The sequence below is a fragment of the Arvicola amphibius genome, chromosome 2, assembly GCF_903992535.2.
Source record: "Arvicola amphibius chromosome 2, mArvAmp1.2, whole genome shotgun sequence".
NCBI lineage: Eukaryota > Metazoa > Chordata > Mammalia > Rodentia > Cricetidae > Arvicola > Arvicola amphibius.
This window is the reverse complement of record NC_052048.2, coordinates 131,468,752-131,496,162: the sequence shown is the minus strand read 5'-3', so window position 1 is coordinate 131,496,162 and position 27,411 is coordinate 131,468,752. Positions and strand designations below refer to the sequence as shown.

General features: G+C 51.2%; 2 protein-coding genes across 7 annotated transcripts; one reads left to right on the top strand and one right to left on the bottom strand.

The window, feature by feature from the left end:
• Positions 1–1,947: 1,947 nt before the first annotated feature.
• On the bottom strand, positions 1,948–11,493 carry Slc30a3 (solute carrier family 30 member 3). 6 transcript variants are annotated; one of them, XM_038319130.1, is made up of 10 exons: positions 11,278–11,493; positions 10,524–10,595; positions 9,885–10,020; positions 5,845–6,026; positions 5,175–5,321; positions 4,932–5,085; positions 4,262–4,460; positions 3,955–4,060; positions 3,720–3,854; positions 1,948–2,751 (listed from the first exon to the last, which is right to left on the bottom strand). In XM_038319130.1, exons 4-10 carry the CDS (start codon positions 5,972–5,974, stop codon positions 2,603–2,605), a joined length of 1,020 nt encoding a protein of 339 aa, XP_038175058.1. In that variant the 5' UTR covers positions 5,975–6,026; positions 9,885–10,020; positions 10,524–10,595; positions 11,278–11,493; the 3' UTR covers positions 1,948–2,602. The 6 variants fall into 6 exon arrangements, with proteins under 6 accessions (XP_038175058.1, XP_038175059.1, XP_038175060.1 ...); XM_038319131.1 differs by lacking the exon at positions 9,885–10,020; XM_038319132.1 differs by lacking the exon at positions 9,885–10,020 and having other exon boundaries at positions 10,461–11,493.
• Positions 11,494–22,570: 11,077 nt separating this feature from the next.
• Positions 22,571–24,817, top strand: Dnajc5g (DnaJ heat shock protein family (Hsp40) member C5 gamma). The gene is made up of 4 exons (XM_042054555.1): positions 22,571–22,683; positions 22,943–23,156; positions 23,636–23,802; positions 24,724–24,817. The coding sequence occupies exons 1-4, from the start codon at positions 22,571–22,573 to the stop codon at positions 24,815–24,817; spliced, it is 588 nt and encodes a 195-aa protein (XP_041910489.1).
• The last annotated feature ends 2,594 nt before the right edge of the window (positions 24,818–27,411 follow it).

The window sequence follows — 27,411 nt, the reverse complement described above, 5'->3', positions numbered from 1 at the left end:
GCAGATGATAGCAGACCTGGCCCCAGAGCCCCAGGGCTGCAAGCACCAGGGTAGCAGGTGGCTGGAGCAGAGACTGTGGCCAGCGCTTCACCGGTCTGGGGTGGGGAACAGGAGGCGAGGCTGTGCTCCTGCCCAGCATCACCCAGGTCACAGGCAGATGACTCCAGCGAGTCCTTTCAGACCCGCCTGTGGAGTGCCGGCCGGCTGGTCTCTGCGTCCTGAGCATTTGACTCCCTCTCTGAATCCCTCTCCCATCTCAGGCGGCAGCAGATTAAAGCTGTCCAGAGGGTGATCATTTCAACCTCTTCCCTACTCTCCATTCCTCTCCACTTCCCCATCGTCCCCGCCCCCACCCTGTCACTTGGGGCCTGCAATCAATGAGACGGAAAATGAGAAAGTGTCAGGAGCTAGCAAAGCGTGGAGAGCAGCTGGGGTAGCCCCTGCAGCGGGCCTGAGTGGGTGGACCCCAGCCTTTCACCCCCAGCTCTGGTCCCAAGCCAGCCACTAAGTGCCCAGTTGGGCCAGGCTCCCGGCTGGATGTCAGTGAGGACGTCTACTGTCAACATGTCCAAAAGCCTCATCTTGAAAAATGTCATGAAACCCGTGTGTTGCAGCAGGAAAATGTGTTCAGGACACACGTCAGAGCAGCTGACACCATGGCTCCTATAAAGGGGTTATATTTACATTATTATATAGATACTGGTATGCACACAAGGGGGGTTGAGTAGCACTTACTCCTGGAAGCACAGAAAACACTTCCCCTTTGTTGAGCCCCAACAAGGATATATTGATTTCATAAGTAAAAAATAACTTTAGGGTAAAGTATTTCCACTAAGGGGAGAAAGGCTCACAGAAACATGAATGGGCTGATGAAAATGACCAGGGACTGGGCTTTGGGCTGAAACCCTATCAACCCAGGGAGGAAGGGCCAATTAACTCCTGCTGCTCCAAAGCATGGGTCTAAAACCAAAGTATATAGAGTTTGCTTTTTTAAGAGCTAGCAGGATATGGTGGCTCAAGACTATAATCCTAGCACTTGGGAAGCAAAGGCAAGAGGATTAAGAGTTCAAGATTAGTTACACAAGTTGAGAGCCTCTGTGTGTGTGTGTGTATGTGTGTGTACACACGTGCGCGTGCGTGCTGTAGCTCAGATGTTAGAGCTCTTGCCTCATACATATGAAGGCCTGGTTTAGATTCCTAACATGCCCCTCACAATATCTGAAGTAGCCCATGCTTGCAATCCTAGTACTCTGTTGAAGGTTACCCTTGGCTACACAGTGAGTTCAAGACCAGCCTGGGCTGCATGAGACTGTTTAAAAAATGGGATAGGTAGTGCACACTTTTAATTCTAGCACTCAAGAGGCAGAGGCAGGTGGATCTCTTGAGTTCAAGACTAGCCTGGTCTACAGAGTGAGTTCTGGGACAGCCACAGCTACACAGAGAAATCCTGTGTGTGTGTGTGTGTGTGTGTGTGTGAGAGAGAGAGAGAGAGAGAGAGAGAGAGAGAGAGAGAGAGGAGAATGATTTGTGAGTCTTTGAAATATCTAGTTTTTAAGACAGAAGAGTGAACGTGGCGATGATGCTGGTGTTTAGACACAGCCCACACCTGCATGCAGGGCTCGCTGCCTTTCCCAGCCCCGCTGACACAGCACAAGGACCAAGCCCACAGCCTCTTTCCCCACAGTGTTCCAGTTTCCCACTGACAGGGGTGTGGCCTGGCCTGCTGGCGGTTTCCAGTGAGAGGGGCTGTCCAGGATCGCCCCCTGCAGCCCCGCTCTGCCCACAAAGGGATTCTTCTTAGTCAAGAGCCTGGGCTGGGAAAACTGGGAAAGTTTTCAGCCTCCGTCTGAATTTACTGGGGACAGAAGGTGACCGACTGTGAAAGGCCAGGAGGGCCGTGGGTGGTCATTCCGGAGTCCACTTCTGAGGAGTCACGGAGCACAGAAATGCAGTTAGACACGAGTTTATTGGTGGGGCTGTATCGGAGTCCTCCCTCTCCCGAGGGGAAAGCTGAGGACACAGCACCAACAGAGGGATGGACAGACAGATCCCTAAATGGACACACAGGTAGAGCAGACTCAACAGAGACCAGCACAGCCACAAAGACACACAGGCCACAGCACCAAAGAACACACACACACAACAGACAAAACCACAGGGCACACAAACAAAAGTGCAGGCATTGGGGCCCCTGCATAGACAGAGCAAGGATCACGTGGGGAGGGGGCCCCTGATGACCTCCCCAGGCATAGGCACACAAACAGCACACAGACAGGCAGATGTCCCCAGCTACCAGCCAGCCTGCCGCAAGGACACATGAATTGCACAGAAAGGGCAAGCATGACTCTCCAGGCCACGTGGAACACGAATGGTGGGGCTTCCACATACCCCACACCCCACACCCCTAAACTGCTTACAGAAATTCAGTCTGATCCTCCCCTCCTCCCTCTTCCCCACATGTACACTTTGGTCTTGACCACCGGGGGCAGGGGCTGGGGCGTTTGGCAGGTGGAAGATGGAGAGAGGATGGTCCCTTCTGTGGTGGGGAGGCAGGTGCTAAGAGTCCAGGGCTGAGCCTGGGCCTGGCAGTGGGGGCTGAGGCTCAGGCTTGGGGGGGGTCCTGGCAGCGCAGACACTGGGCCATCTCAGGCTGGTACCGCTCCACCTGCAGGGTGCAGCTGGAGAACCCAAACCGGGAATAGAGCCGCGACGAGGCCTCAGCCAGGACAGCTTCAGGGTCAGCCGTGGAGTCTGTGGGAGGCGATAAGAGGCAGCTCAGTCCCTGGGGAGCCGGGCACAGCCAAGGGCTGTGATAAGGAGGGAAGGGGGCCCAAGCACAGCAGAGCACAGCCCCAGAGGACTGAATAGGCCTCTTGATCTTCCTTCTGCATCACTGCATTATATGAACGGCGTAAAAATTGTAAAGAAAACGTGAGACTCAGTGCAATGGGCTATGCTGACACATTAAACTGTGCCCAGTTACCGATTGCTTCCTGCCTTTGAGCATCAATACACAGCTGGATAGTTTGGCAGCCACACCACCGTCTTTCCAGGGCAAGCCAGATGTTAAGTATTCTGTCCCACTGTCCCTCTCAAGTTACCATCCAACATCCCACAAGTTATGATATTTTTGGCATCCAAATTGCATGCCTCTGATTGCTTCTTGCATCTGGGAGAGACTCAAAAACCCTTTGTCAGCTCATGAGTCACTGTATATGTATTTTAATAGTTGAATCATAATGTAGATATAATTTATATTCCACTTCTTTCTTCCTCAAGCATTATACCACAAACATTTTCCCTAGTTGCCATACAGGCTTCATAATTACCACTTTAAATAGCAATGTGATCCCCTACTGAGGGGAGCTGCCACAGTCACCGAACTACATCCTGAAGCTACTGGTAACGTTTTAAAGGTACCGGGTCCCCATGTTGCTTCAGAGATGGTATTGCAAGTACCCAGGCCTTCTTGTCTCTAGAATATGTGTGTGTATGAGTGTGCACACAAATACATGCCAGAGAGACCAAAAGAGACCAAAAAAAACAAAAACAGCCAAGGTATTTCAGGGAGGCTGAAGCAGAGGATCTCAGGGATACCCTGGCTACATAGTGAGATTCAGTCTCAAACAAACAATGCCTCGATATGCCAAGCTACTGCCACAGGTGGACACAGAGGGGCTGGTTCTGAGCCGGCACTGGCTGGGTTAGCGTTGACTCACCAATAGCCAGGTGTGCAGAGGCAACGTGGTAAGTCAGCGTCAGGGCCCACAGGTGCAGCTCATGCGTTGCTCGGACTCCCGGCACTGACAGCAGTGTGTCCCTTACAGGTTCAAAACCCACACTGCGAGGGGCACCTGCAACCAAGGCCACAGTTGATGGAGCCCCAGGGTGGGAGCTGAGGGAGCCCCAGGTGGGAGTTGAGGGAGCCCCGGGGAGCGTCAGTATTGAATTCACCTTCCATGAGGATGCGCAGAACGTCTCGAAGGGTAGGGGCTGTGGATCCAAGGGCACAGATAGAGAAGAGGAACGTGCTGATGGGGTCAGCTGCCTTGTACTGAGGCTGCAGAGAAAGTGAAGTCTCTTAGAGGAGGCTCTAGGTTCATCTTGGCAAACAGAACCCAAAGGGATCCTGAGACTCTCACAGAGGGGGAAGGAGACACCCTGGGAAGCTGGAAGCTGAATGAAGAGGGCAGAGGGTACCAGGAGAGGGAGGTGGACACACAACAGGGAAGGGAGGCTGAGGCGCCCTCCACAGCAGTACCTTGAAGTAGATGAGGACGGAGGCAGCCAGGACCCCCAGGCTCTGGAGGAGATCCCCCAGCACATGCACAAAGGCAGCCCGGACACTGGTGTTTCCCAGGGGCAGAGGGTATCCGTGCCCCTCCTCCAGCGGTGCATACTCTGTGCCCCTAGATCCATGGCTGTGGGGGGGCCCAGCCTGGTGCAGCACAAAGGCCATTCTAAAGGAGAAGGAGAGAGGGTCAGCCAGAGGCCTGTTCTTCGTCTCCCCGTAGTACCCACCTCCACCTGCTTCCCATCCCAGAAACATAACACCACCTAACAGAAAAATTACACTGTCGGGGGCAAAAGATACTGGACCTGGGGCCAGAGATGTGGATCCAGGTCCTGGCCCTGTCTATTTAAATAGTCTATTGCCCCACCCCAGGCAGTATCTTTTACTAGGAAGGAAACCAGTGCTCACGGATTGATAGACTCAAATGAGATCATACTGATAAAGTAGGGCTAGTATCCAGTAAGCCCTCAGCAAATATCTCCTGGCTGAGTGTCTCCCACTCCTTTTCAGGCACACCCAAAGAAGACAATGAAGCTGTGTGAGTGTGTATGTGTGTGTGTGTGTGTGTGACCATCCTGGAAGAAGACCCTCTCTCTCACCCTGGACCCCCCGGCGCCCGCTCCCCACTGGGACGTACAGCATGTTGGCACAGACAGCAATGCTGGCGGTCAGCAGCATGGCACCCCCCTCGATGTGGTAGTCACTATGCAGCAGGCGGATGAAGGCCAGGTACAGCAGGATGCCAGTGACCATCCAGAGGGAGACCACAGAGGCCAAAGCCCCCAGAGTCTCTGCAGGGGAAGACAAGCTGTCAGGTCAGGGCCCTAAGGCCCGGGCAGGACTGGCGGGAGGCTGGGCACCGAGTCATGCACGGTGTTACCTGAGCGGTGCCAGCCAAAGGTCATGGTTCGGGTGGCTGGCCGAGTGGAGAGCCAGAGGGAGAAGAGGCTGCCCATCATGCTGCCTACGTCTGCCAGCAAGTGAGCGGCATCGGTCATAATAGCCAAGCTGTGTGCCAAATACCCACCTGCAAAGGGGAAAGGCAGAGCCTGCAATTCTAGGAGGAAATATGCAGCATGTACACACAGGGATGGAAAAGAAAGGGGGGCACCAAAAGAGACCTGGCTTTTTCGTGTGATAAAATTACAAGTATTTCTTATTATTTTTGTTTTGTTTTTCAAGGCAGGGTTTCTTTCTGTAGCCCTGGCTGTCCTGGAACTCACAGCAATCTGCCTGCCTCTGCCTCCCAAGTGCTGGGATTAAAGGCGTGGTCATGTGCCTCCACCACTCAATCTATTAGTGGTATTTTTTTCTAGTCTTTCCATAATAATAGATTTGATTTTCATAAAAAGAGAATAGGGTTCTTAAAACGCCAGTTCAGTCCAGCCCCCAAGCCCCTGCTGGTTCACCTTGACGCCTCCCCGTGCTCTGTCCTTCCAGTCCCTCCCAGCACTTGTCTTTCCATTTCTCCAACCAGGAATCCTGGGCTTCTTGGTGGAGAGTGGCCTAGGAAGTACAGAATATGGGGCTGGGGGGTGTCCCCAACTTACCAACCACCTCCCCAGCCATGAAGAGGAAGCACACAGCACAGGCGGCACACAGCTGCCTCCGGGCCTGCAGCCTCTCAGGAGAGAGGCCTGACTGCGGCATGGGGTCCTTATGGCAGTGGTGGAAGGCCATCCCCTCAAGCTTGGGCTCCTCGGGGAGGGGCTCTGAGGGTTCTGTGAAGAGACTGAGGCAGGCGACATGGTCACCCTTGAGCCTGACCACAGGACTGGCCTGGTCACTCACAGGCTGAGCAAATGGGCCCGTCTCTGCCGCTCTGCTAGACCCAATCATGCCTGAATCTTTACGGGCAGGTGGGGGCTCACAAGAACACTCAACCCAGGCTCTTCCTCCTTCCAAAGACAGGGCCATAGAATCCCATATCTGAAAGTAAAGTCTAATATTTTTGTTTGTTTGTTTGGTTTTGGTTTTTCGAGCCAGTGTTTCCAAGTAGCTATGGAGCCTGTCCTGGAACTTGCTCTGTAGACCAGGCTGGCCTTAAACTCACAGAGATCCACCGGCTGGGATTAAATCTGAATGCTGGGATTAAAGGCGTGCACCACCACTGCCTGGCAAGTCTAATGTTTCAACAATGAATGTAAACTAAGGCTCAGGGAGGGGAAGAAGCGAGAGGGGCCACACAGCTGGCAGGTGGTGAAGCTGGGACGGATACTGACCAAAGTTCTGTACTATGAGAGGCACCCAGGAATGCAAAACAGACAGCCACTCTTCCTGGGTGACGAGCACCCTTGGTGAACGAACGAATGTGGACTAGACACGAGAGCACACAGCAGAAGGCAAATGCTGCTGCTGGAGAATTCTGGTGCTCTCAAATAAGTTCTAGTGCGGAGACCACAGAAACCACATGAGGAAGCATTGAAAAATGGGGAGGATTTGGACAGACAGTCACAGCGCCAGAGAAACACAGAAGAAAGCTGGTACACACAAACCCGCTCATTGCATCTCTCTCTGAGTCTTGCTCCCATGCCTTGGTCTCCAAACCCTCTCTGTCCCTTCCTTTCAGACAGGAGGTACAAGCAAATGAGGTCCTCTGAAAGGGTGTGGAAACTGGTGTGATGACTCATGTCTGCAGTCCCAGCACACAGAAGCTGAGGCAGGAGGCTCAAGAGTTGAAGGTTAGCCTTGCACACATACGAGGGGAGCGAGCAGGGTTGTCACGGGGGAGGGGTAGTGGTAGTGACAGGAGCAATGGATTTAGAGTCCAGCCCATGTCACCTGGAGCCCAGCATGCCGGCATATCCCTTGACAACAGGGATGGGGCCTTACCTAGGGACGCCACAGGTAGGACTCAAAGTGACTGTGTCTGAACCTGTTCTAGCCCAGCTCTCACTGTCCCCATTGTCCTTCCTAGACCCACACAAGGAAAGAACAAAACAAAGGAGCTCAACACGGAAGACAGTCCTGAAATTCAGGAGTAACAAGGATCCCTGTGGGAGAATGATGGCTCTAAACTAAGATCCCAGGAGGGACAGGGATGGGGCAGCAGCAGCCATCTGAGAAAAACACTGCTCAGGTGGGCCAAGGTGGGGGCAGCCAGCGGTTACAGAGAAAACTCAAGAGTGGGAAGGTAACTTACTTTTTCAATGAAAAGCCCCTTCCCAGACTGAGAAAGAATGTGCATGGTTCCCGTGTTCCCAGGAGAGACAGGGAGAGGACAGTGGCTGCAGAGCCCATCCCTGTTCGGTCCATGCAAGCAGTAGCCAACACAAGGAGCCCCAGTCTGGTGGGAGACAAACGTGTAACGCTACTTCTACCAGGGAGAGGCTGGGGTGGTGGTGTCTGAACAAATCACTTCGGGGCACAGGGGAAGTCACAGCCCTAGGAGATGTTCCTGACAGGCAGGATTATATGACAAGGTACGCAGCCTGGAATATAAGTGCAGTCCTAGGTGAAGGGCTGAGGGAAGGGGCTCAAAGGAAGGAAAGAGGAGACCTACTGGTTGACAGAGCAAATAGCTTCATGTTGAAATGACCTTGATGGTGGAGTGCGGGAAAGAGGACACAGAAGAGTCTAGAATGGATCTGGCCAGAGGCTCTGCCAGGCACAGCCTCAGAGGAGGGTCAGGTAAACATACAGAGCCTTGAACAATCCTGCCGGATTTGGTGACTAATGGTCATATGAGGATGAAAATGGTCCAGGAGATGAAGATGCAGTCTGAAGAGGAAACAGATGCTGGGCAGTTTCTGTAGCAAGACACCTTCCTTGGGCTTTTAAGATGCAACACAACCAGCCATCAACGTAGCCACCCATCAACAGGCTGCCTCCTTTTGTTTGGCATCAAGTGGGCCCTAAAGGGGGCCTCTCTGCTGGGGTGTGGAGGTGAGGAGACGTTTTTTGTCCAGGGCCGGAGGCAGTTTCCTTCCCTGACCTTCTCTGAAACCCCCAACAACAACAAAACGATATAGCATGGGGGGAAACAGTGAGGCCTGGGGTATTCCTTGGGCAAGTAAGCGAGGCTGATGCAAAGTCAAAAGGATACGGGGAGCAATGCCAGGGCCACAGCTGGAGCCCCACAGCTGCCCACCACTGCAGTCCTCTGCAGGAAGAATCCTTCCTTCCGTTCAGCTCCCCCATTCTCCCACCCACTCAGGTTTAAGGCCCCCCTCCCAAGGAAAGAACTGGAAACACGCAGAAGACCACAACAGAGACAAAAGGAGAGGACAGAGAGGGAAATAGAAAGATTGAGGGAGATGAAAGAACAGAAAAAGCCAGAGACCCTGTCAAATTCCAGAGACAAACGGACGGTCGGCTTCCAGACAAAATGGCTAACGGAGGTGGCCAGGAAGGGCCTGTCGCGGTGGCCTCTCGAGATGGCAGGGCAGACGGAACCGGCGGCGGGCGGCGGGAGCGGGCGGCCCGCAGGGTGCGGGGGAGGTTCTCCCGCCGCCCCCGGCCCGCTGTCCCGGCCGCTCGGCGCCTCATTTCACACCTCGCCGCCCCCGGCCCCGTCTGTGCGGAGCCGGGAATACCCCCCGCCGCCCAGCCCGCACCTGCTCCTTCCTCGCCGCCCCCTCGCTTCCTCGCGGCCGCCCGCTGAGCCCGAGCCGATACCCGGGGCCCGTGCCCAGCATTGGCCGCGGATGGATGGGGCGCCCCTAACCCGGGGTGCTGAGCAAAGGGTCCGGGGCCTAAAGTCGGGTTTCCGATGCCCGGAGGCGAAACTCACGGGGCAATGCGGACATCGCCGTGCCTGGCCCGCTCAGTCCGACGGAGCGGCGGCCACTCGCAGCCCCAGCCGCGGCGGAGGAGGCGCAGGGGTCGGGAGGCTTGGGGAGCCGCGGCAGGGGACTTGCTCCAGAAAATGGGTGTCGGACAGAAGCGAGGCGGGGAGGGGGACGGGCTACGGCCGGCGGGTCGGCGCCGCGAAGCCTGGGGACCGTGGGGCGCTGGGGAGGCGGGCCGGGTCAGCGCCGAGGGAGACAACAACGAAATGGACCGATGGCACGAGTCTGGCAACCCCGGGTTGACAGCCAGCCGCCCAGGTCTGTCCTACCTCTTCAATCGCAGGCCGCCGCCGGCGCTGCCGCGGTCTCGGGGACTCACGAGGCGGGTGGTCTCCGAGCCTCCGGTGGCGGGAGAAGGCTCCATGTCCCTACTGCCGCGACCGTCTAGGCCGCTCGGAGCAGGAGAGGCGGGACTGGCCTTGCGCCAAATCCGAGCGGCCCGAGGACCACCCGGACTCCCCGCAGGACCGTGGGGCCACCAGAGTGGAGGGAACTGCGGCGACTGTGGCGCTCTGAGTCCGAACTGCAGAGCCCGCGGCAGCGGGAGCCCCGCCCCACGTGGGGCGAGCTCCCCCAAACCCCGCCTCCAGGCTCCGGAGTCCCTCTCTTTCTCTCTCCCACACTTAAGGCCCGCCTCCGGGACCCGCCCCTAAATCCAAAGCCCCATTTCCCCCCACTCCTTTGCGCGCCAAACCGTGTGGTGGGGTGGGATAGCCACCACGGTACCCTGGCACTGGGGTTCTAGCAAGCGCTCCATCTGCACAGTCCCGCCCACCAGTTCCTAGTCCGGCTCTTCTCACCTAGGGACCCCCTCTGGCACCAAACTTTTGGAAGAGACACTGCCCTATGCATGAGGGCTTAGGGGCGTCGTCCCACCACCCAATCACTTTGTGGCTCTGGCCCCCACGCGGAGGCAGAAACAGGTGCCAAATTGATCTGGAGAGAAACAGAGAGAATCTGGGGTGAGCAGTGACACATTCCCAAACAACTCTAAGGACTCCAGCCAGAAATCCCACTGTGGAGGCTCTGGAATAGGAATTCATGAGCAAAATCTGCTGCCAAGAGCGGTACCGCTAATTACCATTTATTTTTATACAGAGATCTTGGGTAACAAAACCCTTTCGGCTGTCCTTCAATCCATACATCATCCCCACTTTCCAGATGAGTAAACTAAGTCCTAGAAGCGTCATGTGACCTGGAACAAATGCCTCATCCTTCTCCCCACCTGGATCAGGACTAGAAATTGAATTCCTCTCACAGAGAGGTTGGGGCGGCAGGAGGTGCACTGTCACCTCTCCAGGGTCACCAGCCACTGTTTATAGAGGGAGGCTGCTTGTTCAGCCTGTCAGCACGTGACTCCTTCCTTGCCTACTTACTGTAACACAGTCTGGTGTGCTCATCTGGGGGAAGACGAAAGCCCAGAGAAAGGAGTGACTTACATCCCTCGGCGGCCAAGGCTGGAGTCGAAACTTCAAATGTTCAATGCTCCATACTCCTTGCACCTGCCACCACTGTGGAATGAAAAGGGGAGGGGAATTGGGTTGTACGTTCTCAGCTGTAAGTCTGTGAAGACGAGGGTCCGTAGGAGGAGAAGAGGGCAGTCGTGGAAAGAGAGCTGGAGGTGGCGGGTAGTGAGCCCAGGCAATAAACCCACCAACCGCATCTTTTGGAACACACCGAGCCTTCTGAACTCAAGGTCCTGGGAACTGACACCTGCCCTCAACATGGTTCTCATAATGAGATCGTGTGTGCATTTCCAAAAGGCAAACCAAACCAAAGAAAAATTAAAAAGTGAAAAAAACGGTGAGCTCGCCAGTGTTTGGAAGTGATGGGGTTAAGCCGGGAGAGCTTCGCGGAGGAGGTGAGGCTTAAAACGGATTAGGCAAACCGGGCAGCGGGCTGGCTGTTCCGGCGGGGGAAGAGTGCGGCTAGGCTCGCGCCAGGTTTGCCGGGCGGCTTGTGCAAACGGATGGCAGTGAGCAGAGAAGTAGAGCAGAAAACCCGGGGTCTGCAGGCCATTGGTGCGAGGTTCCGCCCACGCGCGCCTAAGGCCACTGTCGGCTTTCCCTCTGCACCCGCGCCTAAACCAAAGAGGGCTCTTTCCTCCCGCTCTCCCCTACTGTCTTGAGGGCCTCAGCTCTTGGGCTGAATCTCAGGAGGACAAACAGAGGAGAAGCCAAGGGCCAAGGTCACCTTGCTGGCCCACGTCAGAGCCAAGGTGGAAATCACGTCCCTGCTCAACTAAGCCAGCGCCTCAGGCTCTTCTTGCCCAGCGCCGTCGGTTTTCTAAACTCGCTGCTTGCCCTGGGGTTCGCCTGATTCCAATTGCTCTCGTGCTGGGGGTGCTGGAGAGCCATACTGCATTCCAGAGACCAAGTGTGTTAGCCTCGCCCCCAGTGGCCAGGGTGAGCTCCAGAATGGGGAACCGGCTCGTAGGCACGCCTCGGCCGATGACGACAACAGGGAACATGACAACAATGACTTCCTCTGGGATTTCCCTTCCTGGGCAGCCCGCAGCGCGCAGAGGAGAGCATCCCCGACTGCCCAGGAGGGGGCGCGGGTATTGGCACGTGCCCGACCCGCCACCGGGTGGGAAGCCGGTAAGCCTGGAAGTGAAAGGAACGTCGGAGAGGATGGATGACAGCCTCGCTGTGTGTCTGGCTGCCGAATGCGCCGCCTCCAGAAGCCCAGAGCGCCGGCAGTGGGAAGACCAACAGTTGCCTTCGCTTGGGAATCTATGTAAGGAAAGCTTGGCAGTAAAACCGGTGTTTGTGCCCGCTTCTCCGGGAGCCGCCAAGAAGCCCTACCAGGATTTTGTACAGGGTCCTTAAGAACGACGGCCTGGGAGAGTCATGCTGCACCTGGAGAGGACGCTGGAAGACCAGTCTAAGGCTGGTGTCCCTTACAGAACTGTCACGTTTACTTAACACCTCTCACCGCCATCGCCACCATGCCACCTTTGCTGGGAATTGGTGCTGAACGAGATAGACAAGGTCCCCCTCCTAGCGATTTCTAAATGGTTTTCTTCTTCGGTCCTTTGTTAAATCAGTGCGATAATGATTCATCCACATGCCCTACTACTTGCCCTGTTCTGCCTCTCTAGCAATCTTCTCTAAGGTGACTCACTGGTCATCTATTAGTCCCAAAGGCTTGACAGACGCAGGAAACACTGCCTGTCCCCAGGAGGACAATTCAAGGCCAGATTCCACAGGGCCTCTGTCAGAAGAGCCTGGAAGAAGCTACAGGGGTACCCAGGTTAAAACCCCACCCTGAACCAGCGTCTGTCGGGAGAGGAGGCAATGAAGTCAGGATTAAAGCCAGCAGACAAAATTTGCAATCTAAGCATGCTGTGCCCCAGCGCCCCACTAGTGGCTGCCACAGGGCTCTCAATTAAGCCGTTCCAAACAGGAGAAGTGGGTTGTGAGAATGGCAGTCGGGCAGAGGAGGCGGGCTTTTCGTTGGTAATAAAGAGAATGACAAGAGCCTGCAGCTTAAATGTCTCCTTGCCTCAGGGAGACTTCCCTGGCTCTTAATTAGGTCAGGTCTCACACTAAACACTCTCCTGCATGCTACTTTTTCTTTCTTAGTGTCCACCCCTGAGCTGTAATTATCATCCGACAATTGTTTGATTCTTCACCCGGCTCCCAGGATAGCACTTTTTTTTTCTCCTGCTTTGCTGACCCCTTATTCTCTCTTCTCATCTTTACAACCTTTTAATGATGAACTGATCCGGACTTGGTCGCTGTCTCTCTTACTTTTCTGCACTCATTCCTACGGAGTTATCCTATGGTCTTAAGCCTTCATATGGTGTCAAGTAGTAACAGAAAGCAGTGTTTGTTAGGACTGAATGTTGGGTGTGGAAAGCCATTGTCCTATTCAAGTTTTATGCTTGGGATTTATTTTAAAAGAATCAAAATAAATGACATCTACAGATGATGGTTCCCTCCAAACTCTCTACCCAGTGCCATTCTTGATGCTGTCTCAAATATCTAGCAGGGAAGCATCTTGGGTTATAAAGTTAAAAACCGAGCTCCTGATAACTACTCAACCCCAAACCTCCTCTTCCCACAGCGCCCTCATGCCAGAACATGACACCTCCCTCCGTTCGCTCAGGCCAGAAACCTTACCGCCATCCTTGACTCCTCGGTATTCACCCACGGCCACGGCCACCCTCCACACTGCCACCACCTGGCCTCCCAATGGCTGTGCTCACCTCCCAGGTGACCTCCCCATTCCCACTTCTCCTCTTATCCTGTGACTATATTCCCAGTCCAGTCCAGTAGCTAGGCAGCACAAGTCAGATTTTCCTCTCTCTCTCCCCTCCCCCTGCCCCGGGTTTCTCTGTGTAGCCCTGATTGTCCTAGAACTTGCTTTGTGGGTGAGGCTGGCCTCAAACTCAGAGCTCCACCTCTTCAGCTTCTCAAGTGCTGGGGATAAAAGGGTGGGCCACCACTGCCTGCTAGGCATTTTCTCTTATGCAGAGTCCAGGTCAAGATCCTTCTGCAGGCCTACAAGCCCCAGCCCCCTGCTCCACTCCCCACAGCTACAATATGCCAGGCACACCCCTGCCACAGGGCATCTGCACTTGTCCTTATCCCTAACTGTAGTGGATCTGCCAGATGTGCCAGCGACCTATTTCCTCATCCTTTTTATTACAACAACAGGGCCAAACCCAGGGCCTGGGATGCTTGGAAATAACTCTGACACAACAGTGAACTACAAGCCTGGCTACCTAGCCTTTACCTTTTACTTATTTTTCTTGCCATTTTTGCTCAACAGAATGTAAACTCCAAGCCAGATGTGGTGGCATTTGCTTGGAATTTCAGCACTCAGGAGGCTGAGACAGGAGGATTGAGAGTTTGAAGCCAACCTGGGCTACAAAGTGCGTCCAAGCCACACTGGGCTGCAGACAGCAATCCTGTCACATTTAAAACTAAAACAAAGCAGGGCCAGAGTGTTGGCTCAGCAGGAAAAAGCACTTGTCGCCAAACCTGATAACATGAGTTCAATGACTGACCTACTCGGGCACAGGCTGCCCTCTCATTGCTACCCCAACACGGGGTGCACACACAATAAACAAGCAACATGTAAAAAGGGTTTTAGCTCAAGAAACCAAGGCAAAAGAAAAAAATGGTTTTTAGCTAGATACAGCGGCACACACCTTTGATCCCAGCACTCTGGAGGTAGAGTTAAGCAGATCTCTTGTGAGTTTGAGACCAGCCTGGCCTATATAGTGAGTTCCAGAAGAGCCAGGGCTAATAGTGAGATGCTGCCCCACTGTCCCAAAAACTGGAGAAAAAAATCTTTTTCAGCTTTGAATCCCAGTACTCAGGTGGCAGAAGCAGGTGGATCTCTATGAATTCAAAGCCAGCCTAGGACTATACAAGGAGACCTAACTTGTCTCAAAAGAAAAAAATGGGGTGGGGTGATGAAGAGATGGCTCAGCGATTAAGAGTGCTTGCTCTTCTAGAGGACTCGAGTTCAGGTTCCAGCAGCCATTGCCTGTATCAGGGAGCTCACAGTCGGTAACTCTGTTTCCAGTGGGCTTGGCGCCTTTTCTGGTTTCTGGGCACTTGTGCTCACTCGTGTGCATATACTCACAGATACACAAATATACATGAATTAGGGCTGTAGAGATGGCTCAGAGGTTAAGAACAGATGACTGTTCTTCCAGAGGACCTGGGTTCAATTCCCAGCACCCACATGGCAGCTCACAACTGTCTGTAACTCCAGTTCCAGGGGATCTAACACCCTCATACAGCATTCATGTGGGAAAAGCACCAATGCACATAAAATAAAAATTATTTAAAAAATATATACATGAATTAAAATTAAAGTAAATCTTAAAAAGTTAAACAAAATGCTCCAAAAAAGAAAATACACTTTGGAACATATATGTGTATACATTTATACACACATATTTAGTGTGTTTATTGTGTATGTATGTGGATACATGTGTACCACTGTGCTCAGGTGGAAGGTAGAGGACTTGTAGGAGCCAGCTCCACCCTTCCTCCATGTGGGTATCCAGAATGGAACTCAGGTCATCAGGCTTGGCAGCATGCACCTTAACCCACTGAGCCACCTTGAGGGGCCCTAAAAGTTTTGTCTTTATCCCTGGCACTTAGACCAGGCAGACATGAATGATAACACTCAGTAAATCTGTGTTAAAGGAGCTAATGGATGTCTTATGAGGGTATGAGACTAGGCAATGAGACAAGTGATGGAGGATTCTCATTGGCTAATAAACAAACTGTCTTGGCCAGCCCTTAGGTGGTTGAAGTAGACAGAACAGGAAAAAGGAAGTGAGGTAGATGGCTCAGACAATTGCCCTGCCTCTCCTCTCTGAGCCAGTCGCCATGAAGCCAGCCACCAGGACAGACATGCTGAATCTTTCCTGGTAAGACACCACTTTGTGGTGTTACACAGATTATTCGATATGGGTTAGTCAAGATGTGAGTAAGAGGCTAAAAATAATGGGCCAGGCAGTATTTAAAAGAATACAGTTTCCGTATAATTATTTTGGGGCATAAGCTAGCCGGTGGCTGAAAGCTGGGTGGCAGGACACAGCCTGAAGCTCCTTCTACAGACAAGGACTTTGGGGGCTGGAGAGATGGTCCCTGGTTAGAACATTACTGCTTTTACAGAAGGCCAGAGTTTGATTTCCAGTACCCACGTGAGGCAGCTCACAAACACCTATGATGTAACTCCAGCTCCATTTTTGGCACCCATAGGCATCCACACACATGTACACACCCATACACGTAAGACCAGAAAAATCTATTAAAAAAGACTTTGGAGGATTGGAGGGACAGCTTGGTAGTTAAGAACACTTGCTGCTCTTGAAGAGGACCTGGTTTGATTCCCTGCACCTGTGTAATGGTTCACAACCATCTGTAACTCCAGGTCCTGGGGATCGAATCCCCTCTTTGACCTCCATGGAGCACCAAGCACACATGTGACACACATACATAAATGCAGGCAAAATACTCACATAAAATAAAGTGAATATTTTTTTTAAAGTTAAAAAGAACTTTGGCCACTTATCAATGTATCTAAGGCATATTGGCAGTACTTAGTGGATACTTCTTGAACAAGTTAATTGATAATTAATTAATTAATTAGATGTTTCATGGGGTGCATGGCACAAGAGCAGAAAACAGAGCTGAGGAACAGCTGGAATACAGCAGGTTAGGCAGATGACTGCGGAGGGTTCTGTGAAGGCAATGGGAGACACCGAATTTGGAGAGGTACAGAATTGATTTCCATCCTGAAGCACACTGGCAGAGGAGTAAGAAACAGGGTCTAAGGACTGGGAGAAGGAGACAATAAGCAAATCTCAGAGTAGAGTCTTTGATTTCTTCCTTCCTTCCTTCCTTCCTTCCTTCCTTCCTTCCTTCCTCCCTCCCTCTTTCTCTCTCCTCCCTCTCTCTCTCTCTCTCTCTCTCTCTCTCTCTCTCTCTCTCTCTCTCTCTCTCTCTCTCAGATGGAAAGAAGCTTCTTTCTTTTTGAAGTCAGGAGGAGACAGGACAGAATCATTACAATGATAAGGACAACAATAAAAACTCAGATAGGATAAATATAGCTGGTGTGGTGCGACGTGACAATTACCCCAGTTCTGGGAGACAGATGCAGGAGAAGCAGGATTTCAAGGCCGTCTTAGCTACACAGAGAGTTAAAGACTAGCCTGGGCTACATGAGACCTTGTCTAACAAAGGCAATACAAATTTATTATAAAGCACACTTGGGCCAGAGTGATGATTCAGTACGTAAAGGTACTTACTGTCAACCTGACGACCCGAGTTCCATTCCTGAGATCTGCATGGTGGAAGGAGAGAACCAACTTGCACAAGTTGTCCTTTGACCTCCACACATGTGCCATGGCACGTGGGCTTGAGCATGCACACGTGCGCGTGCACACACACACATGCGCACACATACACACGATCAATCAAAATATAATTGACTTTGCATCTCGGGACAGCCAATATTAGAATAGTCACGATGTAGAGTAAGGTAGAAAAGACCAACTATCAGATGCTGATTTAGCAGTGGATTACTTAAAGCGCTGCCTATACTGCCTATTTATCAAGTATGGCTTCACTTGCTTGCTACCTGAAACAAAATGACCTGGAGAAATAGCTGAGACAACAGATCATTGCCCTTAACACCAATGACTGCCATTCTGTAAACTTTGCTTGCTTGGCTGCCCCACCATGTGGTTTTAGCGTATGAAATGAAAATACAACCTGGGTACCAAGGTTTTCAGTATCTGTCTTAGCAGAGTTCTACCAACGACATCTTTTCTCTTCCACTCTCATTGGTGTCCAAGTGTTTATTACCTATGAGCCATTCTAAAAGTTCTCGTATCAGCTCTGTCTCTCTGGGGCAGGGGTCCCAACCTTCCTAAGGCTGCAACCTTTAACACAGCTCCTCACACTGTGGTTATGTTCATTACTACTTCACAACTGTAATTTTACCATGGTTATGAATCGCAATGTAAATATCTGATATTTCCAATGATCGTAGGTGACCCTTGTGAAAAGGGGTCATAATTCACAGTTTGAGAATCACCGCTCTAGAGATGGCACCCTGACTAACATAGGGGGCAGCCATTACACCACCGGGTGACCTTCAGCAGCTCAGTCCTCTTTGGGTAATACCTGCTTCAGTTGGGAAATGAAACAGGCTGGAGTTAAATCTCCATGGTCCTTTCCAGCTCAAAAACTGTAATTCTAGAACCTGCTTGTTAGATGTGACAAATTATGATGTCTCTCTCTCTCCAATTACATATGTTCCAGAGCATGGTGTTTTGGATATAAATATGCCAGTGTTTGCCGTCTTGTATATGTGTGTATTCTAGCTATATGACAGTGTCTTTTGTTTGTGGACAAACAAGGGATGCTTCAAGGTTTCTTCAGACAGGACAAAATAGCTGTGGGATACAGTAAGCTCACTGAGTCAAGGAATTATGGGAAGACAAAGAACTCAAGAAATTTGACAAGGTTATTTTGTTGTTTCTTTTCCTATTATTATTATCGTTATTATTTTAGTTTTTCAAGACAGGTTTCTCTGTGTGGCCCTGGCTGTTCTTGAACACACTCTGTAGACTAGGCTAGCCTCAGAGATCTACCTGCCTCTGCCTTCTGAGTACTGGAATTAAAGGCATGTGGGGGCCTTTAATTCTAAAGAATAATTACTATTATTTCTTTGCAACTAAATCTAATTAAGTTTTGGAATCAACTCTGTGGGATAACTCAGGATTTTACAGAAGAAAAATTGAGAACCAAGGGATCAGTTCATACAGCTTGTTAGACTCAGAGCCAGAGCCAGAGCGGCGATCGAGATATCCAATGCCGGACCTGCGCACTCGTCCTACGGCAATGATGCAGGTGAGGAGCCATCAAAGGACCTGTGATTTCTGGAGGCAACAGTCTAGAAGCCTCAGGTCACAGAGTGCCAGGCCCTGCTCTGTCCCAGTGCTCTGCAGCCACCTGGCTGCAGCACCTTCTCAGGTAGAGCAGGACCTCACAGGACTGGAAGGCTCTCTAGAGGGCTGCGAACTATGATGAATTCAAATGTTAGAGGGCATAGATGAGACGTAATTGTGGAGCCTCCAACAAGATGTAAAGGCTTCTTAGTAACTCCTTCCCAGGGTTCACCTCTGCAAACCGGGATGTGATCAGGCCAGCTCTAAGGGGCGTGGTGGAGGTGCTCTTTCATTATTGCTTTATTATTACTTATTTAATAATAATAAATATATCATTTTAGGGCTGGGGAGATGGCTCAGAGGTTAAGAGCATTGCCTGCTCTTCCAAAGGTCCTGAGTTCAATTCCCAGCAACCACATGGTGGCTCACAACCATCTGTAACGAGGTCTGGTGCCCTCTTCTGGCCTGCGGTCATACACACAGACAGAATAATGTATACATAATAAATAAATAAATATTTAATAAATAAATAAATATATCATTTTAATACTTACCATCAATTACTATTATAATTATATTACTGTCATAAAATATATAATTATATATGATATAATTGTGCTATGCTATAATAATTATTAATATAAAATATTATGTTTATTATTAATAATAGATAAACAATATTATTACTTAATTATTACATTATTGCTTTCATTATTGCTTACACCCAGTATCCCAGTTACTGTATTAAGAGCTGAAGGAACACTCAGACACAGAAATAACGAGCTCAGTATCGAGTTCCAGACTCTCGGTCCTCCCCATTTCCTTCTATTGGTCTCTTCACCTCTGGAAGCGTAGGGAGGGAGGTTCTGTCATCTTGTCCATTTCTCCAGCCCCTACCCAGGGAGTTTTTGCTAGCTAACCTCCAGGCTTACACTCCGCGGGGAGCACGACCCTTTAGCAACAGCTCATTCATTCGCTTACTAAGAGCCAGGCATAGCTGTAGGTATTGGAGACACCAACCAACAAGGTCCCTGCCCTTGTGGGCACTGTCAACCGAGAAAACCAGACACTGAAGAAATGAATATGAAAACAATGGTATATGTATACATGTACTATCTGGTTTTGTGTGTCATTTTGACACAAATCGGAGCCATCAGAGGAAGGAGCCTCAGCTGAGGAAACGCTTCCATGAGATCCAGCTGCAAGGCATTTTCTCAATTAGTGATCAATGGGGTAGGACCCAGCCCAAAGTAGGTGGTGCCATCCCTGGGCTGGTGGTTCTAGGTTCTATAAGAAGGTGGGCTAAGCAAGCCATGGGGAGCAAGCAAGTAAGCAGCTCCCCTCCATAGCCTCTGCGCCAGCTCTTGCCTCCAGGATCCTGCCATCTCTTTCTTCGTGATGAACAGCAATGCTGAAGTGTAAGCCAAATAAACCCTTTCCTCCTCAACTTGCCTTTTGGTCATGGAGTTTTGTTGAAATAAGAGAAACCCTAACTAAGATAATACAGAAATCATGGTGGAGGCTCTGAAGTAAGGAGGCGGAAGGAGAACCCAGTTTGTCTGAGGCAGCATGCTCCTGAAACCTTTGGGGGATGAGTTGTAAAGCAAGGGGACCCTCCAGCCAGAGGAAACATGGTCACAGGAAACACAGCATCTTCACAGAGACGTGACAAGAAAGAAGAGGGACAGATCCCAGAGCAAGTGGGACGGTGGTTCTCAACGAGACTGGAGGAAGAGGCAGGGCAGAGCCACCCTGGCCTTGGAAACCGAGGTAAGGAAGCCTCTGTCCATTCACTCTGCTTTAGAGCCTGCTGCTCCCCTTCCCTGCACAGTGCAGAAATTATCTGGTTTGTTTCACCGGTTCTATTGCCCCTGGGTGCTGTTGAAAATTGAGGTTAGAAGATTAAACACAGCACAAACCACTAATGTGGTCCGTTTCTGCCTTTCTTGTTTGGTTGGGTAACCTCAAAACTCATCTGCCCCATCCCGTGGGCTTGGTGAATATGGTTTTATGTACAGACTTAGTGTGCCTAAAGTCTGGCATTCCAGGGGTGGAACACTGACTTCGCATTTAAACCCTAGGAGAAGGAGCGAATTGCGACAACAGCCGTAATAAAGAACAAAAGCTACAAAAGGAGAGATGGACAGGGATTACTGAGTAAGAAAGCTCATGCAATTACATTCCAGGAGGCACTGAGAACTCTGCTCTGCAAAGGAAACCAACACCACAAATACTGCCTCCTGTGAAGAATGAGAAGTCCCATCGGAGCCGGGCAGCGGTGGCACGTACCTTTAATCCCAGCACTCAGGAGGCAGAGGCAGGCAGATCTCTGTGAGTTCGAGGCCAGCCTGGTCTACAGAGCAAATTTCATGTCTTGAAAAATCAAAAACAACAAATAACACAAACACTTGCTACAAAAAAATAAAAAAAGCCCGATAACCTGCGTTTGATCCTAGAACCCATGTAAGGCAAAGTATCCATACACATCAAATAAATAAATCTTTTTTAAAAAAGCCAAGTTGGAAAAGCTTAAAATATGTATATTCAGGGCCAGTCAGATGACTCCTTGGGTGAATGTGTCTGTCACCAAGCATGGTCACCTGTGTTCAATCCCTGCAGCCTGCATAATAGAAAGAGGGAACTGACTCTCACAAGGTGTTCTCTGACCTCCACACGCCAGCCACTACCGGCGTCCACACACTCTGCGTGCACACACACACACTCACACATACACCACATAGATGTGTTTTTTTTTTCTTTCAATTTGACTCAATCCTTCCATTTCCACTACTCTACCCTTGGACAAAAATCAGAAATGTGTTCAAGCATTCTCATGACAAGGGTTAGTATACTATCAATAATAACTCAATATGCAATCTAGATTACATAATTACACGGCGGTATCTCCTTATGGAAGCACGGGGGAATAGCTTTTGGAAAGGATTTTAAGGGCTGTGCCAACTAACAGTTACAGTCTGACGGTGCCGTAACAGGCAAGGTGGGGACAACCGAGGGGTGAAGGACAGATTTCCCGGAACACTGACATTTGAGGTAAGTCTCAATGTTTGTAGAGAAGTTTCTAGATGTAAGGGAAATAAAAAGGACCAAGTGAAGACTCTGAGGAAATCTGGAATGATAGCCCCCGCCTACCTCTCCTCCGCCAGGTCACCAAGCCTGTAATGTTTCCGTGAGTGAGCTGAAGAGCCATGACGGTGATCTGGTTGGTCATGGCCTCTCCCTGGAGAAGAGGGGTGATGTGGAAGGCTGTGTCTCTGCCCTGGGGGCTGGAAGTAACGCCCAGCCCTGGGCCTGAGGGTCAGGCTTCTGGAGCGAAATAAGTCCCAGGCCCAATATGAGCTCTCCACTCAGTCCCGCTGGGGGCGCCAGAAAACGACTCGGGGCTCCTACAAAGTGCGCAAGCGCAGTTGTCTGAGGTCCCCCGGCAGCAATATGAAGCTTCGCGCCCACCAGAAGGAAGGAAGCTTGTGTGAGGCCTACCTGGCTTAATAGACCAATTCTAAGGTAAAGAGCCAGGTCGGGAGTCGACACAAGGCTAGGCTGTCCCAACACACTCGAAGTTCCCAAGTTCCCTGGATCCTCCTGGGGCCCACGGGCCTCCCAGGCCTCCGCCCCACTCTGTTGGGACCTGTTCTGGATTCCTCAGAGTGTGTCCCCTGCAGCAGCTCCAGGGAACCATCCCGCTCTCACCGCTGTGGGCTCTCTGAAGGGTAGAGGTGAGACCGGAGACTGAGGGGCAAGCATCCTTGGCCTAGGCCCTCCTGGGATCCTGGACCTAAACCTGACCTGCAGCTAGCGGGCTCTGGTCTGGCTAGTTCTTTCCCACTTGTTACTTTTCTCCATTTCTTAACCACCCCCTATTTAATGGTTGGGTTACCCTGGTCTTTCAAACCCAGCTACCAGCTTGGGCAGGTGTAGGTCAGTTTACGGGAAACGTGAAGAGAAGATGGATCCTTGTTACATTTCTGCATTCTTCCGATTCTAGTCACAGTAGCCATAGACCGTTGTCTTGTAATGTTCGTCCTTTTGGCCCAGAGCATGCCTCAAAGAGATGACACACCCCGGCGACTGTCCAAGACTGGAACAAGCCTCTACGCAGTACTGGAACTAAAGAAAGGTGCCCGGCCTGAAGAGGTCAAAAAAGCCTACAGGTTCAGACCCCTGCCATTTATTCAACCCTGGTATTTCCCCTCAATCCCTTTTCCTCATCAGACTTTTTTTTCTAAGAAGCTTTTATTTGGGGGCCAAAGAAGGCCACCCCTTCTTCAGATGTGACCTTGTCTCCATCCTGTGTACTTCCCATGTACCTCATGCATCATCTAAAGACTCCACTCTGCCATTCCTCCTAACCTTCCCTTCTCGGTCACTTCCTACACCTCCCCAACTGTCCTTTGGGTATTGCCTGGGTAGGAAACTGGCCTTGCAGTATCATCCCGACAAGAATCCAGGGGACACTCAAGCGGCGGAATTCTTCAAAGAGATCAACACAGCCCATGCTGTACTCAGTGACCCTACCAAAAAGAAAATCTACGACCAGCATGGCTCGCTGGGAATATACATATTTGATCATTTTGGTGAAGAAGGCGTCAGATACTATTTTATTGTGAACAGCTGTTGGTTCAAGGTACTGCCATTCTTCCTAGTCCCTCAAAATAAGAAAGGAGTTGGGGGCGGGGGCTGGAGAGATGGCTCACAGTTGGGAGTGTTTAATGCTCTTTTAGAGGACCTGGGTGCAATTCCCAGCACTCACATGGCAGCTCACCACATCCTGTAACTCCCGTCCCAGAGCTATCGTCTGGGTTCTGCAGGCACTAGGCATGCACATGGTGCACAGATATACATGAAGGCAGAACACCCACACATAAAAAAAGATAAAGCCAGCTGCAGTGGCACATGCCTCTGAGCCCTGCCCTTGGGAGGCACTGGGTTGCCTGGGCTACATAGTATGATTCTGTCTGTGTCAATAGAGTAAGGGAGGGGGAAGGGCTGCCTTCCTCTCTAGACAGATGCCTCTGTTCTCACATTCTGGGCGTGAGGATGGTGGGAGGACCTGCAGGGAGCTACAAAAGGAACAGGTGCCATGGCCCCTCCCCTGTCTTGTAGACACTCGTCATCCTTTGCTGCCTCTTGACCTGTTGCTGTTGCTGCTGCTGCTGCTGCTTTTGCTGTGGAACTCTTACTCCACCACCCGAGGAAGTTCACAGGAAGCAGCAGGGGAACGTCTGTGCTCAGCCCACGAGATTAGGTAGGGAGGAGGGGCAGGGGTTGGGGTAAGGGATGGCAGAGTGAGGGGCCGGAGAGAAAGGCCTGTGAGGTGGGCAGCTAACCCCAAAATGGGAATGTTTCAAGTCTTGCATTGGAATGAAGAGAGACTGAGAAGGCCCCTGATGCCCCTTCTGCTGCAGATTGACGGGTTCAGTGTGGTGTGGGGGAAACACGCCTTGAGGAGGAGAGGTGAAGACAAGTCCGCAGATGCGGTCTCTTGTGACTGGAAGGATGAGCTAGGGACAGAGTGCGTGGAAGGTCCTCCATCCCCAGCCTTGGGGGCCCAGCACGTGGAAGGCCCCAGGTGCCATCCGCAGCCTTGGGGCTGGGGGAATAAATTGTTTGAGACTGTTCCCACCCCAGCTAGTTAAAAGTATAAAACGGGATGTTGGCCGAGGTGCACAGCATGTCACCTGGCAATGCGAATGGGTAACGGTAAGGGAAGGGTTTTCTCGTAACGGTTGTTAGTGTAGATTTGTGAGCGTGTTGTAATTCCACCCAGGAGCACAGTGCACAGTTAAAATAGAGAACGAAGACAGCGATGACTAATAAGGAAATGTGCGAAGAGTGAGGTATGTGCATGAGGAGCCGCACTGGCTACCGGGGAAGAAAAGGCCCTGAGATGGCTCAGCTGGCAAAGGCTACTGCCACAAGCCTGACTACCCGAGTTTGACCTCTGGGACCCACATGGTGGAGAGAAAGGACTCCTGCAGATTGTCCTCTGATCTCTGCACACATGCCATGGCACGGGAACCTACACTCGTGTACACACGCACACACATATATAATCATCTATGATATTCATGTGCATATGTGTATATAACACACATCTATATGTCTGTATTATATACTTTAAAGCATAGATAGTATTTCACTTATTGGTGGTTATCCTAATAAGGTTCCAATGAAGCTGTTTCTGCCATTAGGTGCTGGGTCAGTGAGAGTCCCCTGCCACCCAGCCCACTGGACTCTCTGAAGAGAGAAGCAAGTAGCCCTGTCCTGACATTGACCCTGACTTGACTCCTGTTCTTAAAAACAATCGATGCCGACATCAGTCCTAGAAAGGGCAACATCTCTCTCTGCCCTCAGGGTGCCACCGAGCCTGTGCACACAGAGCCATTCTTCTTTAGCTCTAGCTCCCTCCCCATCATTATCCGTGAGGTTTCAGGCCGTGGTGGCTAGTGCATGCCTAGCTACTTGTCATGTCAGATGGGTCCCTGAGCACTTGCTGATCAGCTTCACCAAGACCCTCATCACCAAGCAAGGCGACTGCTATCCCAAGAGCTGGTGGCCCAGTTAATCTTCCTTTGTTGCAACTTTGTGTACTGAGAACTTCTAGCGCCGACCTCATTTCTTAGCGATGCCCCTTAGGGAGGCAGGTCTCACCCTCTTCTCTTACCTCCACCATTGGCAATGACACCCTTCTCACAAGACAGCTTGGGAAGTAAGTGAGTGTACCTGAGGTTTGTGGTTTCCCTTTGGACTTCAGCCTCATCCCTGGACCGTTATCAGCCGTGGTCCTGTGGACTGGCTACAGCCCATGCACCAGGGCCTGCTGCCTCCACCCTTGAGTCCCCTCATACAGGCCCATCACCGTGTATTTGTTCCTAACGCAGGGGCGTGGACTGTGATGGAGCCTGCGGTCCTCGGAAGCGCCACGCTAGCAGCAGCGCGCTGTTGGCTTGGCGCCCTCTCCATGCCCTCTTGACCGTTTCTCACTCACGTGGGTCGGGGCCTACGAACCCTCAAACCTCTGCCCTCACTGGGAGAAGGACTAAATAAAGAATGTCGATAATAAGAAAGCTTTGTCCGATTCCAGTGTATGGTGGACCCCCCAAAAAAAGAGAAGTTGTGTGGGGACAGAGGAAAAGTCCAGTGACTACTGCTCATGTCTGGGATGAGACTGTGTGGTTGGTAGAGTTGATCACTGTGGAGTTGGGGTCCTAAGATTTCTCTGCAGACTGGCTCACTGGTGTTCCAGGTATCTGCAGCATGTGGATTCTTCTAGCCACATCTGTTTCTCACAACTTTTTTTTTCAAGACAGGGTTTCTCTATGTAACAGCTCTGACTGTCTTGGAACTCTCGCTTTGTAGAAGACCAGGCTGGCCTCAGACTCACTGAGATCTGCCTGCCTCTGCCTCCCAAGTGCTGAGATTAAAGGCGTGTGCCACATATTTATGTATGTGTATGCATCTGTGCATGCCTGTAGAGGCCAGAGGAGGGAGCTGATTCCCTCAGAGTTCGGGTGACTGATAGTTGTGAGGGTTGGGTTCTGAACTCCAGTCCTCATGAGTAAATGGCAGGCTGCCTTAGCCACCGAGACGTCTCCAGTCCACACTTGTCTCAGTTTCTAAGCAATTTTAGCATCCTTGAAATGGCGTCTAGTATAGTGGCGGACCAGAATCACGCACTCTTGCGTCGCATCATAAGGCAGGCCTGGGCCCAGCACAGCAGCCTTCTCTTGCCTCTTCAGCTGCTCTCCTGGGATGACATAACAGTCTATCCAAGGATGACGTAGTTCAGTCTGTGGAATGTGCTTCTCTAGCACATGAAACTCTGCGTTGATTCCCAGCACCTCATAAACTGGGAATGAATGATAGTGCTCTCCCCTGACCCCAGCACTGTGGATGTAGAGGCGGGAGGATCAGGAATCCAAGGTCATCTTTGCTGACACTGGCCTCGTCTACATGAAAGTCTGTCTTTAATAAGGGAGAGGGAGGTTTGTAACTAGATTTGTCACCAAATCTGATGACCTGAGTTCAATTTCTGGAAGCCACACTCTGGAGAAAAAGAACTGACCCCTGTCAATTGACCTGTGACCTCCACATATGCTCCATGCCTTCCCCCCTCCCTAAAGTAAATGTAGTTTTTAAAAAAAAGGCTGAGCAAGAACAAACATGGGCCAGACAGATGAAGCAAGAAGTTCTCCCTCAGCCAGGCGGTGGTGGCACATGCGTTTAATCCCAGCACTCAGCAGGCAGAGGCAAGCAGATCTTTGTGAGTTCGAGGCCAGCCTGGTCTACAAGAGCTAGTTCCAGTACAGCTAGGGCTGTTAACAGAGAAACCATGTCTTGAAAAACCAACCAAACAAACAACAAAAAAGTTCTTTCTCTAGGGTCTGTTCTGAATACTAATCTCCAGCAGGAGGGCCAGGGCTGCTGGCTAAGCCATAGAGGGAGAGATGGCACTGTCTACAGATCTGTCCAGACCTCCCTCTTACCCTGAACCATTTGTGGTATCTCTCCCACATGCTAGTATAAGGAGACTGTATCACTATTTGGAATAAAGTCTCAAGCCAGAACCTTCCTAGTGACGAGTGAGCCCCACATCGTTGCTGGCCCGCCTTCCACTGAGAGCCGTGACACCCCTGCTCTTCTTGCTCAAGAAAGCCACTGGTTCCTGAGTGAGTCAGGGTCACTCGGTCCGGGACAGCTGTGGCTCGCCTTACACGAGCTAAATTGGGAACTGGAATGTCACACAGATGCCCCATGTCTCCCTGCCCCCACAGTAATATTAATCTCTCTGGGGAGTAAGGGACAAACAGTGCTGCCTGCAGAGTGGACAGAGAGTGGTTTAGGGGAGCTAAAGCGACAAGTGCCTGGAGAGGCTTCTG